Source organism: Corvus cornix, chromosome 5 (genome assembly GCF_000738735.6).
Source record: "Corvus cornix cornix isolate S_Up_H32 chromosome 5, ASM73873v5, whole genome shotgun sequence".
Classification (NCBI taxonomy): domain Eukaryota; kingdom Metazoa; phylum Chordata; class Aves; order Passeriformes; family Corvidae; genus Corvus; species Corvus cornix.
The window spans coordinates 51,260,502-51,272,562 of NC_046335.1; the positions used below are offsets into that span (position 1 = coordinate 51,260,502).

Sequence of the window (12,061 nt, forward strand, 5' to 3'; positions counted from 1 at the left end):
GCTGATGCATAAAGCTAACTAAAATATAAAAGCAGCAGCGGATTTTACTCACAGCTTCCATGTTTATATAAAACACTCTATAAATAATTAATCCTGTATAGATGAAACAGAACCTGAAAGAAACCTTCATTTTGTCGATGCTTTTTGCAGTTTTTCAAAGAATGCTTATATTTTTGAAACTTGGTGATGGGTGTCTGTGTTGTTTGCTTTTCTGCTTCCTTGCATGCTATTTTCAGCAGAAATACATCTCTGCCTACATCCTAAACTCTCTTTGTAAAAAGGAGTTGTTGAAAACTGATTGGAAAGTTCCCTTTCTAAGTTTTTATCTCCTAACAAGCAGTTCCAGTTTCTGATCTATTGTTGTTATTGGTGTTGTAATTATTATTTAAGTTTCCTGTCCATACCTTACTAAGAGAGATCCAAAGAGCCATCAGAGTTGCTTAGACAGACCTAGGGCCAGCTCTCTATGAAATAATCCTTTACTCTGTCCTGCACTGGTTTAGGTTGTTATTTTCATTTTTGCAAGTTGAAAGTTGTTTCTACATGCATATACAACCAATACATACAAAACACACCACAATTTAACAGGGTAGAAAAATAACAATATTACACATGTACAGTACACATTAATTTCCCCATTCCTTAAATTGGGCCTTAAACACTTAAATCCTAAATAACTTCTTTAGGGATATAGAATAGAAGAAATTTCTTTGTACTGATTTCAAACAGAAACAAATAAGTTTCTGCTTAAAGAGGTTCTTACCTGAGGTGCATTTGTGGCCACTAGAAAAGCATTTGTACGTCCAGGATGGTCATAGTCGTGCATGGCAGCTGCTACATACAAAGCCATCAATTCCAAAGCAGGAATGTTTGATGCCAGACAGCCATAACTGTCATCAACAATAGGACAGCTTTTTGAAGAAGTGTAGCTGACTTGAACAGGGGCAATACCACTGGCTTCATCTAAAAAAAAAATCAAAGTACAAAAAATAGAAGATTTTTTAGAATGGTATTTCATTCATATCTGTAATACATTATGAATGATGCAGCCAGACACTGTTGTAAACATGGTATTTTTATCCTTGCTGTCATGAAGCTGAATAATTGGCAGAGACTTATATTTTGAAAAAGAAAAAGTCAAATTTATAGATAAATTAACAAATTTGAAGAAAAGCTGAAATGCCATCGAGTTGCAAATTTGTAGCACTAACAGAACGTTCTACTGTTTGTCTCCAACCTCAATTAGTCCAAGAAAAGATCAATCAGCACCTTCCTTAGTATTTCTATAATTTTCCCATTTCTTGAACTTGCAAACCTACAGGAAAACCTTGGCGAGGGCAGTGGAAACTACCACAAAAGGAACTAACTGCATGAAGTTAGAAGTATTTGCATGATAAGATTCACAGTTTTATTCTTCTCTTTCTTTTTTCTTTTTCTAGTGACAAAGTCACTACTTAAAGAAAAATAAAAAGGAATAGCACTTATTTCATCAGTGCATAATATAAGAGGAACTCCTTTTCCCTCATAAAATAAGCAAGGATTGAAATCCTGAAACTACTTACACTGGAAGAGGTTCCAAGCAATAAGACTATAATTTCTTATTTTAATTTTGCTTTTTTTTTGTAGAAGGGAACAAAATTATTTTTATCACTTTTCTCCAGTTAAGTCTCCAGTCCCAATCCATTTAACACTTGGAGAAAGAAAAGGTGCAATCTGTAGATATGGACAAACTTGGAAAAAATGAGAAAATTCCAGCCTTTTAAAAGCCACACAACTCATGTCTTGTCTTTTTCTACTACACATATAAAGCACAGTTCTTGAAGAGAGTTTGATTTCCTCTCTTCATTTTTCCAAAATACAAACCATTTAGCATCAAAGTCTATGTTTACAATCTTCTTTTTTTTTTTTTTTTTTTTTTTTTTTTTTTAATCCTTCACTTACAGGAAAGATTTTGGTAAAAATTACAAATTCTTAATTAAAAAGTTAGTACTATGAAGTCATAGACAACACAAAAGCAAGCGTCATTGGAAGTAATGACACACAAAATTTGAATTTGGAGTCTGTATTACTCTTTCAGGGATGCTCTTACACAGTTATTGGTAGGGTGGTCACTTCCCTGCCTGAAAGTCTGCATGTGACACCTAATAGAAAATTCTGAAGTATTAATTTTTATACTAAAGCCATTAAGGAGAACTTCAATTACGTTAAATACTTTGGTATTTTTTCTTTGGTCTGTTTAACTTTCCAAAAAATTAAGAAATATTAGTCTAACGTATTTCAAATGCTAAAAATACCCCTGACTATGGCAGGAAACAGAGACTTCATTCAGCATAGAAAATTTATTAAGTGAACCAGTTTTCTTGGCTAACAAACTAACCATTACTCATCTAATAATTTTTCTAAAAGTCAATTGCATGATATTTCTGAACGGTGTGTGCTTTGTAATTTTTTTCTACTGCCTTATATTAAAGCACAAAAAAAAAAAAAAAAAAAAAAAAAAGTGAGTCACAAGAATAATTAGATCTTTTCTTCCAGAATAATTTGGTTTACCTGCTGTAGTTTCATTAAAACATTCTTCAGCAAAACAAAATTAACTGATGTGAATGCATACCTATATCAGTCTCCATTATATGCTCACTACGGATTTGCTGAAATCCAGGAATGGGCCGTGTTGTCAGATACCACACTGCATGGAGAACATCCGTGGCATGGATACGATTGTGGTCTGAAAATCAGCAAGATACAATGAAGAAATGTTATCTGAAATGTCATCAAAAAGAACAACAACAACAACAAAAGAAAACAAAACAAGTACAAAATGTATTATGTGATTAAATTGATTAAATATAAAAGGAAAAATTGTATTTAAGCTGTTAGTAGAGGATATATGTATCACTGAACACTTTTAAGAGGGAAATTAGATAGACATCAAGCATTCAAGTCTATGCACACTTCATCCTACCTGGGCCTCAGGAAGGGATTAAATGTCCTTTTAAATCAACCATGGTGAGAAGCAAGCACAGCTTGCAATCTAACACCTACGAGCACCTGGGCTGGGGAAACATCTGTGGAGTGGGGAAGTGTGTTTCTTGCTTTGTTTTCCAATAAATTTGGCTGCTCTACACAGCAAGATGAACAACTACCATCAAAATTCTCTATTTGCTTCTCATTTTATTAAGGACCTAAGCCAAATTTCTGTTAAGTCAGCAAATATTCTCCAAGTGACTTCAGTATGTTTGATTCAACCACTAATTCAAATTCTTTAAGATTATCTTCAAACTGCAAATTAACAAATTCGGTTTTAGAGTCTACCCACTTTGTCCTACAATTCATTAGAGCAGTTCCAAGTTCTGTCAAGTGTATTCATTAAAAACACACTAAGCTCAGACACTGCCTACCAATACAAATGCACACACTGGAGGAGACACACTGATATAAAATTCCACGTGCAGCCAGGGAGTACTTACAGGGAATATCCCGGTAGCCGTTTTCTAGCGCGCAGAAGTAATTCATGAACTCTTGAGTGGGGATTTTGAAAATTTCAAACAAGCCAGTGTCTCGAAACAAGCTATAAGTTACCTAAACAAAGATTAATATTAATTGAATTCTGAAAGGTATACCAATGCATGTTCAGCTTTTTCAACTTTGAGAATATTCTTGTTTTTAAAATTTTACGTGCCAACAGACTTTGAAATTACTGAAATTCCACTAAAGATTATCAGAATGCTATTGTCATAGAGATATATTTAATAAATTTTTAGCGCAAAAATGTGTATTTTTATGATCCTCTCAATAATAAAAGCTTTTATTTCCTTACTGATAAATTCTATGCACAACTGATTATTTTTAATAATATTGCCAAAATTTTTTCGTAAGGCTAAGTAAGTCCTGCTTTATTCCGTTAGCGACCTAAAAAGAAGAAATTTACATTCTGATTTATTATTCAAAACTTTGAATTACTTAATTATAGCAGCAGAGTCATTAACAATAAAACAAAGAGAAACAAACAGCACCAGCCCCTCAACACTGTGGTTATTTTTGAGACTTTGACAAAGAGATCCTAGTTCTTGTGTTTATTATGACTTGAGTGTTTTTAACAAAACTAGCTGGTAAATGAATAAGTATTTCAAAAAGGTACTCAGAATATCCAATTATGTATATGAAGCATATGTTACGGTTTACATGGAGAACTTAGTGTACTTCAAAGCCTAATCCCGCCCCCCCAAGGCTAAAAATATTTTTTAAAACAAGTCACTGCTACTCATTTTTATAACTTTTTTTCCTAGACATAGCAGAGGAACAAGAAGTTCTGAAATGTGAGAGGTGCTCACAGGAACAGGAGCAGCAAAAGAAGGAGACATCACTCCTTCCACCTGGCCCAACCTTTCCCCTTTCACATACCCAGTCTGAGAACCTTATAACTGATGAGGGTAAAATGCACTTTTTAATTGGCTGCTAAATAAGAAATTAATCAGGTGCTTAGAGCGCAACAGGCAGAAGCTCTGGGGTGGGAGGAGGAGAAGTAACAACACACACACAATCTCAGGAAGAACTAGTACAGAAATTCTGGTAGAGTTAAGGCCTGTACACCAAAGTACATAGAGGTGTGAACTCTGCCCTAGAGTTCCTCTGCACACAAATGGAATGCAAGCCCGTGTGGATCACTGAGTATCCTGCACTAGAAAAACCACTCAAAAGTGGTTTGGGGCATTCTAGTCTGTACATTAACACTTGTCACTAACTTGGGTGACAAAAGACCTGAAAACATTTGATCAACAAAGACTAATTGAATATTAAAAAAAAAACCAAACCAAAACCACCAAAGTACTGTGTATTATGAAAGAAAAGATGGTGTCTAATAACAAGAATTAAATTATTCCCATTGGTGTTTCCTGACTTCAGTCCAGGGGCAGGCCTGTGATTCCAACTGCATCAGATTGCTTCCAACTTGTTTCCTTCCCTCCAGCTGATTGTTCCTAACACTGACCTTGAACAAAAGTGACGTGTTCTGTTCCAGAGTGGAAAACTAAGATACTGGAAATAAAACTATTTAATGGTCAGATCAGAAGCTCCACGATTGCTAAATCCACCCTAAGGAAGGAGACAGAAGCTTCCAGATGACCTTGATGAATGGGAGAAGCTGGGGAAGAGCAAACAGAATCCTATTCTTGCACCTGCCAGCAGGTTTGGCTTCAGCAAAATGAAACTGCATGGAAGAGCTTAGTAGTAGTCAGAAAGAGATAAAAGGGATACTACGTGCAGAAAGCAGCATGGAAAAAACATCCCACTGTTTGTAGGATCAAGAGGCAAAAGACTGCCTAAGAGATCACTTCTCTTCCCTCACGGGGGTAGCGCTGGCAGAAATATTTTACTGAAATAAAGAAAAGAGAAATGGTTGATAAACAGAGTAGTAATTCTGAAAGCAGGAGGTAATTTTGCACAGGCAATGGCATATTGTGATAAAACCCAGTCAGTGTGAGTCTAACCTATGTACATTGAGAATAAAATTCAGAAAAACTGGAGCATGTTCTCTATAGATAAACCATTTTTTATGGTTTACAATGACATGGAGTACATGAGAAGTCATATTTCTGCTTTTTAAGATAGCATTCACACATATGTGCACTGCAAAACTTCTTCATGGTTTAAATAAAATACAGAAGCATGACACCTTTACATACCCTCCCTCGTATAATAAAAGACAACAAACCTGGCTAAGGATCCTTCCAGACTGATCTCCCATTTCTTTTACAAGGTCAAAAATTTGGAAATTCCAATTGTTCATTTTCTCCATTAGTGAATCATGGTCTAATAACATTGTTTCTAATGAAGAGCTCTGTTCCACCTGTATGAGATTAAGATACTTTATCATCTCTAAAATAACAACGAAAACTAATTTATCAGTTGTGTTGGCAAAAAAAAGCCTTGAAAATGATAAATCATTTGTGAATTTATTGAATGGTGCTGCAACTACGGCTATGAAAAAATCATAAATCAATATCACAAATAGCACAGTTAAAGGCTTGACTTCTCCTGTTTTGGGCAGCAAATTCCAGGGCTTTCTGAGATGGCAGTAGATTTTCCTTCTTATTTGTTTTTAAGCAAGATGAGTTAAAACCAAGCCAAAATATGCATAGGCTAACCCAAGATTTACTGAGCTTTAAGATTTTGTTAATTGGACGAGCTTTAAAAACACCTGATTTATAAACCCAAAATGTTAATAGCACTGTATTGAGCATTCCTTTGTAAGTCTCACTGGAACTGCTGCATCTTTCATAAACTTCCAAAGGAAAATACCAGCCAACCAGTGTTTGAGCATACCCCCTCAACATTAAATCTACACAAATCAATAGTGATCAACAAAATCAATACAATCACAACCTTTCCTATCATTTGCTAGGGACATTTATGCAAGATAGAAATAAACAGTTGTTAAAGGAAAATTTGAACTCCCATGTACCACCACCCTTTGGAAATTACTATTTTAGCAATGCAAGGGCCCCTTCACAGCAAGTTAGGAATTACAAAGAAATACTGAATTGAGAAAAGTTACTGCAAGTGGTTTTTTGCAATTACATGCTTACAAGCAGTTTATTTTGTGTTTGATCAATCATTTCCTTCCTTCCATCTTTCCTCTCCTCCATATGGTGGAAAGATTCTTTTGAAGCATTAGCACTTGCAATTTCACCTTAAAGAAAGCACATACAGAAATACTATATCAATAATTTATTTGTAAATTACTACTGTCTAATAATTTTTGGACTGATCATACAGATTTGTCACAGAAATAAAAGTAATAGCTTGTTTCTAAACCATTTAATTTAAGAAATATGCAAAAAGAGTTGTAAAGGACAAAATTTATTAGACAAAACCTATTTGAACATTAAGAAAAGCTAAAAGCATTGCTTTTATTTGCAAAAATTGGTTCAGTGATCAGTTTAGCTTAGTTGGTAGAGCACTTGTTTGATATATGGAGTACAGATCTATAAAGGTATTAGTGGAAGCCTGTTTTAAAATCCTTACTATGGAGCAGGCAATATTTTGTATTATTTTGATTATTCTAAAACACAAAACAAAGTCAAATACACACATAGGTTAAAATATAGGAAAAAAATTATGTAGAAATAATAAAATTTTAATTTAACTGGCTTTCAAAAAAAAAGCAGCAAGTTGATATCAAGTATTCGTCTATTTCGAAATCCCACCTGATTTTCTGTCTCTGTATTCTGCAAATTCTGGTTCTGGTATTGGAACAGGCTTGAGTATCTGACGTCCACAGCTTACAGAATACATGAAAAATATTTACAACATTCAGTAACTTTCTTCTTTTGCTACTGCTGTCTTCTACTGAAAAATATCTGCAGATTACTTTTTAAAAAAAAGGCTTGTGAAGATTTCTTCAACAACTGACCTTAGTGTTTTCTCTTAAATTTGGCACACATAGATTTAGTCTGTCCTTGGATAACAATCAACCATCACCTCCCCCAGACTTAGACCTCTGAATTAATAAAGTAGAGCTCATAACTAAGAGGGTATTCAGAAACACAGACTTCAATTCCCAAGTAAGAAACCCTCCTTTTCTAAAATTCCATAGAATATTGTTCCTCTACAAAACAGCTGCTGAGAAGGATGGGCCATGGCAAAGCAGTGACATACATTCAGCATTCTTTATTCTCCCCTGGATAACAGTTACAGATTATTTTGAGATCTTGTGCCTTTTTCAATCCTAGTAGGTGCACAGGTCTTGCTTTATTTTTTTGCTTTTTTTTGTTTTTGGTTTTCATTTTAATTGCATTCCTTTCAACAGATATGAAGTGACTGAAACTATAACAGAGTTTACAGTACCTGCTGCACATATAACCTACAGGTGTTTTAACTGGCTGCTGAAAATCTGGAGAGCTAGATGTGTGTCCTGGAGCCTTGTGTATATTAATGCTTGGTTTTGTGAGGAAATCAGCAGTGTCAGGGAACTCGACAGGTGACCAGTTGCTGAAAGCCCCACTGGAGACAGATCCGTGACTCGGTGACCCCACGGGACTCAGGCCGGGAGAAGCACCTTCCAAAACAAACATTGCATGGGGTTCAGATGACAGTGAAGTTGTTGCTGTTTACCAAGACTGGATTTAAACAACAAGGGACATACTAATGTTATTTTAGTGCTGTGTTTTGATGAAAAACCCCTTGATGTACCATCTTGTTACTGTACAAATTGCGTGGTCTTACCTGCTCGTCTGGGACCCATGTGATGGGTCAGTGTCACAGAGGATGATCTTTGCTTTGGTATTGTCAGCAAGTTTGCACCAAAAGACCCATTTGAGTGAGATCCTTGGCTGAAAAGAAAAAAAACAGTAAGAATTTTTTTTTATGTCTTTCCTAGTTTTTCTTCCATTTTTATTAAATAAAATCCTTTTAAAATAGGTATACTGCCCTGTGACATGTCCACCACCATTCAAGAAAGAGAGAATACTACAAAGCAGGCAAATTCAAGACCAGCTAGAAAATATGTCAATCACATGAAATAAAAACTGCTGTGTACTGACTGAAAGCAACAAAAAACTTTACACAGTCCTAAAATGACACAATAAATATACTCAGACTATGTGTGATAGGTTTTACTTTCTAACACGCTACTTTCCTTGAACATTTGAAGCAGGCTGTTTCCGAACAGATCTGAGGATTGATTACTTTGGAAACACACTGAGAACCTCACACAGCCACAGCGGTTTTCAAATAAATTCTGCATATTCAATTAATTATTTTATTTAGTATAAACTTAAAACCAAAGCTATTTTTGACATCGAATCATATTTTGCTTCAGTGGCCAAATCGTTCAACTCAATTGCTCAATTCTGCCATCTGCTGTTGCAGAGACGAAATTTCATGCCATAATTTAAAATTCTATTTGCTTTAGTGAGCAGAAATGTAATATGCAACTAAAAATAATTGCATATGCGCACTTCAACGTGAAAATAGTTAATTTAAAACTATTTCTCTTCAGGAGGGGAAAGCAGTATTTACCAAAACAGATTTAATCTTTCTTAAGCCGATTGCAAAAAAAGTCCAATACAGAAATAATACTTGATCTCCCATCACTAGTTTAAATATATGAATATGAAAAATGAGTTAAAGAATAAACATGGATTTGTTTCTGTGTATCTACACCCACTGGAGAGGGTCCAGCAGAAGCCACAAAGGGGATGAAGGGTCTGGAGCATCTCCCTTATGAGGAGAAACTGCAGAAGCTGGGCCTGTTTAGTCCAGAGAAGGCTGAAAGGGGATCTCATCAGTGCATATAAATATCTCAAAGGTGGGCTAAGAGGATGGTGCCAGATTCTCTTCAGTGGCACCCAGAAAGAGGATGAGGAGCGATGGCCATAAACCAGAACATGAGAAGTTTCACCTCAACATGAGGAAGAACTTCTTTACATTTTGAGCTAGTGTTTGAATGAGAAACCACATCAAAAAATCTGCATACAAATAAAACAGATGCTCCCAAGAGCTGCTTTTGAACAGTAAGGAAAGTAAGGAAACCCTCTGTAAATATACATTGAGACTGCAGCAGGAGGGCTGGGCCTCAGATTGAAATCCCATGGTTGCTAAGGTTGAAGCAATTTCTCTGGTCCCTGGTTATTTCCCGAGGATACAACTGAGGAGGTTTGTCTGGACACTGGCAACCAAATCAGCATCAAAATATAATCTTTACATGATTACCAGTGCTCATATTAGAACATTCAATTGTGCTTTATACACAACCCACAATTAAGTTTTACAACGTAAAAACTTAAAGCTCATATTTTACTCAAGGAGAAGAAAAACACTGGGCCAGATTATTTAAATGGTTCACTTTAAAATTAAATATAATACTGACAAGTAAATTCTTGCATGTGTGTATATGAATTTCCATCCTCTACTAATAATTAGCGGTTATCAGCTTAACTCACATTTTCTTTTTTAAAAATGCATCTGTTATACTTTCCTTATGACCTATGTAGAACCATTTAAAGAAAAAAAACAACAAAAACCCCCAAACAAAACAAAAACAAACAAAAAACACAAAAAAATTAAAAAACCAAGAAAACCAATGAAAGCAGAACTCCATCCATTTTTACAGATTTCCAGAGCAAAGATATACACATTCATACATTTAATAAAATTAAATGTGCGAATTTTCACTAATATACAACTTTACACAAAAAGAAAAAAAAACATTTATTTTAATCCTAATTCAGAATGTTATCTCAACTCTGGAAATAAAAGCTCTCTTTGTACCATATTGATTAACAAGAAGAGAAGAGATGACTGCCTTAATCTGTTTCACATCTTGCTTGATGACTGGAGGAACAATAAACATTGTAATACACAAAACAGTGGCTCCCAACCACAAGAAAATTGTCTCACATTTTAGTTATATATGGGTATATGGAAGTTGGCAAGTGATACATATTTTAAATAAAAAGAAGGAGGAAGTCAGTACAAGTTTAGACACTAAACTAGTTTGTTTTGCAATCATGTATGTTGGACCTTTTTTTCATTTCCTACTCAAAGGCCTACTTATTATGACAGAGCAGACTATTTAACCTCAAAATGACCTGATTTCTACTTAAGATCAACCCGAGTTACAAAGCATAGTACATAATTAACTTTTCCAGTTTATGCTGGCAGAATTTGGAGACTTAATTCACAAGACTTTACCTCAAATACTTCTGCCAAGTTCCAGCACTATTATTGCCCTTAAAATGCTGTTCAGTGCTTACCTTGGTGTGTTATACTCCTGATGGGATCTCTTGCTAATGTTACTCCGTTCCCATCTAGATGATGTTGATTCTATAGGTGACAAGCCAGAAACTCCTGAAGATCGTCTCAGCTGTGGGGTTGGCAGGCTGCTCCTGCTAGTTAATCCCTGTGGAGTAATTTGGCCATGGTTAAAACCCATGGAAGTTAAAACAGACGTTAAAATCTTATTTATGGTTTGTAAGGGCTATTTATTGCTTATTTTTATAGTGAAACAGCTGACGTGGTATCTTGCCACAGGTGTGGTATCTTACTCCAGGTGGGGGTCTTCCAAGGGCAACAAGAGACAAGAGATATGAATACTCAGGGGTTTGCCTAGACAACTTTTATTTGCCTAAATTGTGAAAACTGTTCAAATCATGACTGATAATAACAGCAGCAATCCACCCATCCGGCAAGCATTCTGCTGCCATACACTAGGAGAGCTGGGGACACTCTAGGGACAGTCATGATGACAGTGGAAAGTGTTTCTCTCACAGAGCAGCCTTGCAACATTTTTTGTGACAGAATTAATTTTCTTTCTTTTTTTTTAATTTTTCTGAGTACTGGGCAGTTCATGCTTCCTAGAAACCCAAGGGAAAAGGCTAGTGTTAGATAACCAGTTATGACCAGCCCAAGGTCTGAAGCCCAGTTTCAGTTGCATTCTTTCCTTGTTTTTAATTCCTTTCCTATCAAGGAGAACAGGCAGCTCACCACTGAATCATAGAACAGCTTGTGTTGGAAGGGACCTTAAAGATCCTCTAGTTCCACCCACCCTGCTGTGGGCAGGAGCACCTTTCCCTAGACCAGGTTGCTCAGAGTGCAATCCAACCTGGCCTAATATCCAATCTAACCCGGCCCTCTTTCAGTTTGAAGCCATTCCCCCTTGTCCTGTCACTACATGCTCATGTAAATAATCCCTCTCCACCTTTCCTGCAGGCTCCTTTCAGGTACTGGAAGACCACAATTAGGTCACCCCAAAGCCTTCTCCAGGCTGAACAAATCCAATTCTCTCAACCTTTCCTTGTAGGAGAGGTGCTCCGTCCCTCTGATCAACTTGATGACCCCCTCAATCAACTTGAAAATTATAACTGAACCAACTTTGGAAGCCAGTCAGGGAAGAGAAATAAAGATGTACATAATCAGCAGAAAAAACTCATGGAGGAGACCTTTTATATTCTGAGTCAGGGAAAGAGAGAATGGGAACCTTTCAAGAGAGCCCATTTTGAAGAAATACTTTCATATTATTTTCTTTGGAGTTTGTGCTCACTTACCTGCTTTTTGGAAGAAA

At 35.9% G+C, this 12,061-nt stretch overlaps 1 protein-coding gene across 1 annotated transcript in view; it reads right to left on the reverse strand.

Moving 5' to 3' along the window:
- The window catches only part of PDE3B (phosphodiesterase 3B), an 82,836-nt gene that overhangs the window by 4,296 nt on the left and 66,479 nt on the right, over nt 1-12,061 (reverse strand). Inside the window, exons 4-12 of the mRNA XM_010397083.3 lie at nt 10,755-10,900; nt 8,224-8,330; nt 7,846-8,056; nt 7,206-7,279; nt 6,585-6,688; nt 5,711-5,845; nt 3,468-3,579; nt 2,612-2,725; nt 764-963 (exon numbers count right to left, since the gene is read on the reverse strand). Coding sequence (XP_010395385.2) covers nt 764-963; nt 2,612-2,725; nt 3,468-3,579; nt 5,711-5,845; nt 6,585-6,688; nt 7,206-7,279; nt 7,846-8,056; nt 8,224-8,330; nt 10,755-10,900 — 1,203 coding nt within the window. The remainder of the gene's footprint in view (nt 1-763; nt 964-2,611; nt 2,726-3,467; nt 3,580-5,710; nt 5,846-6,584; nt 6,689-7,205; nt 7,280-7,845; nt 8,057-8,223; nt 8,331-10,754; nt 10,901-12,061) is intronic.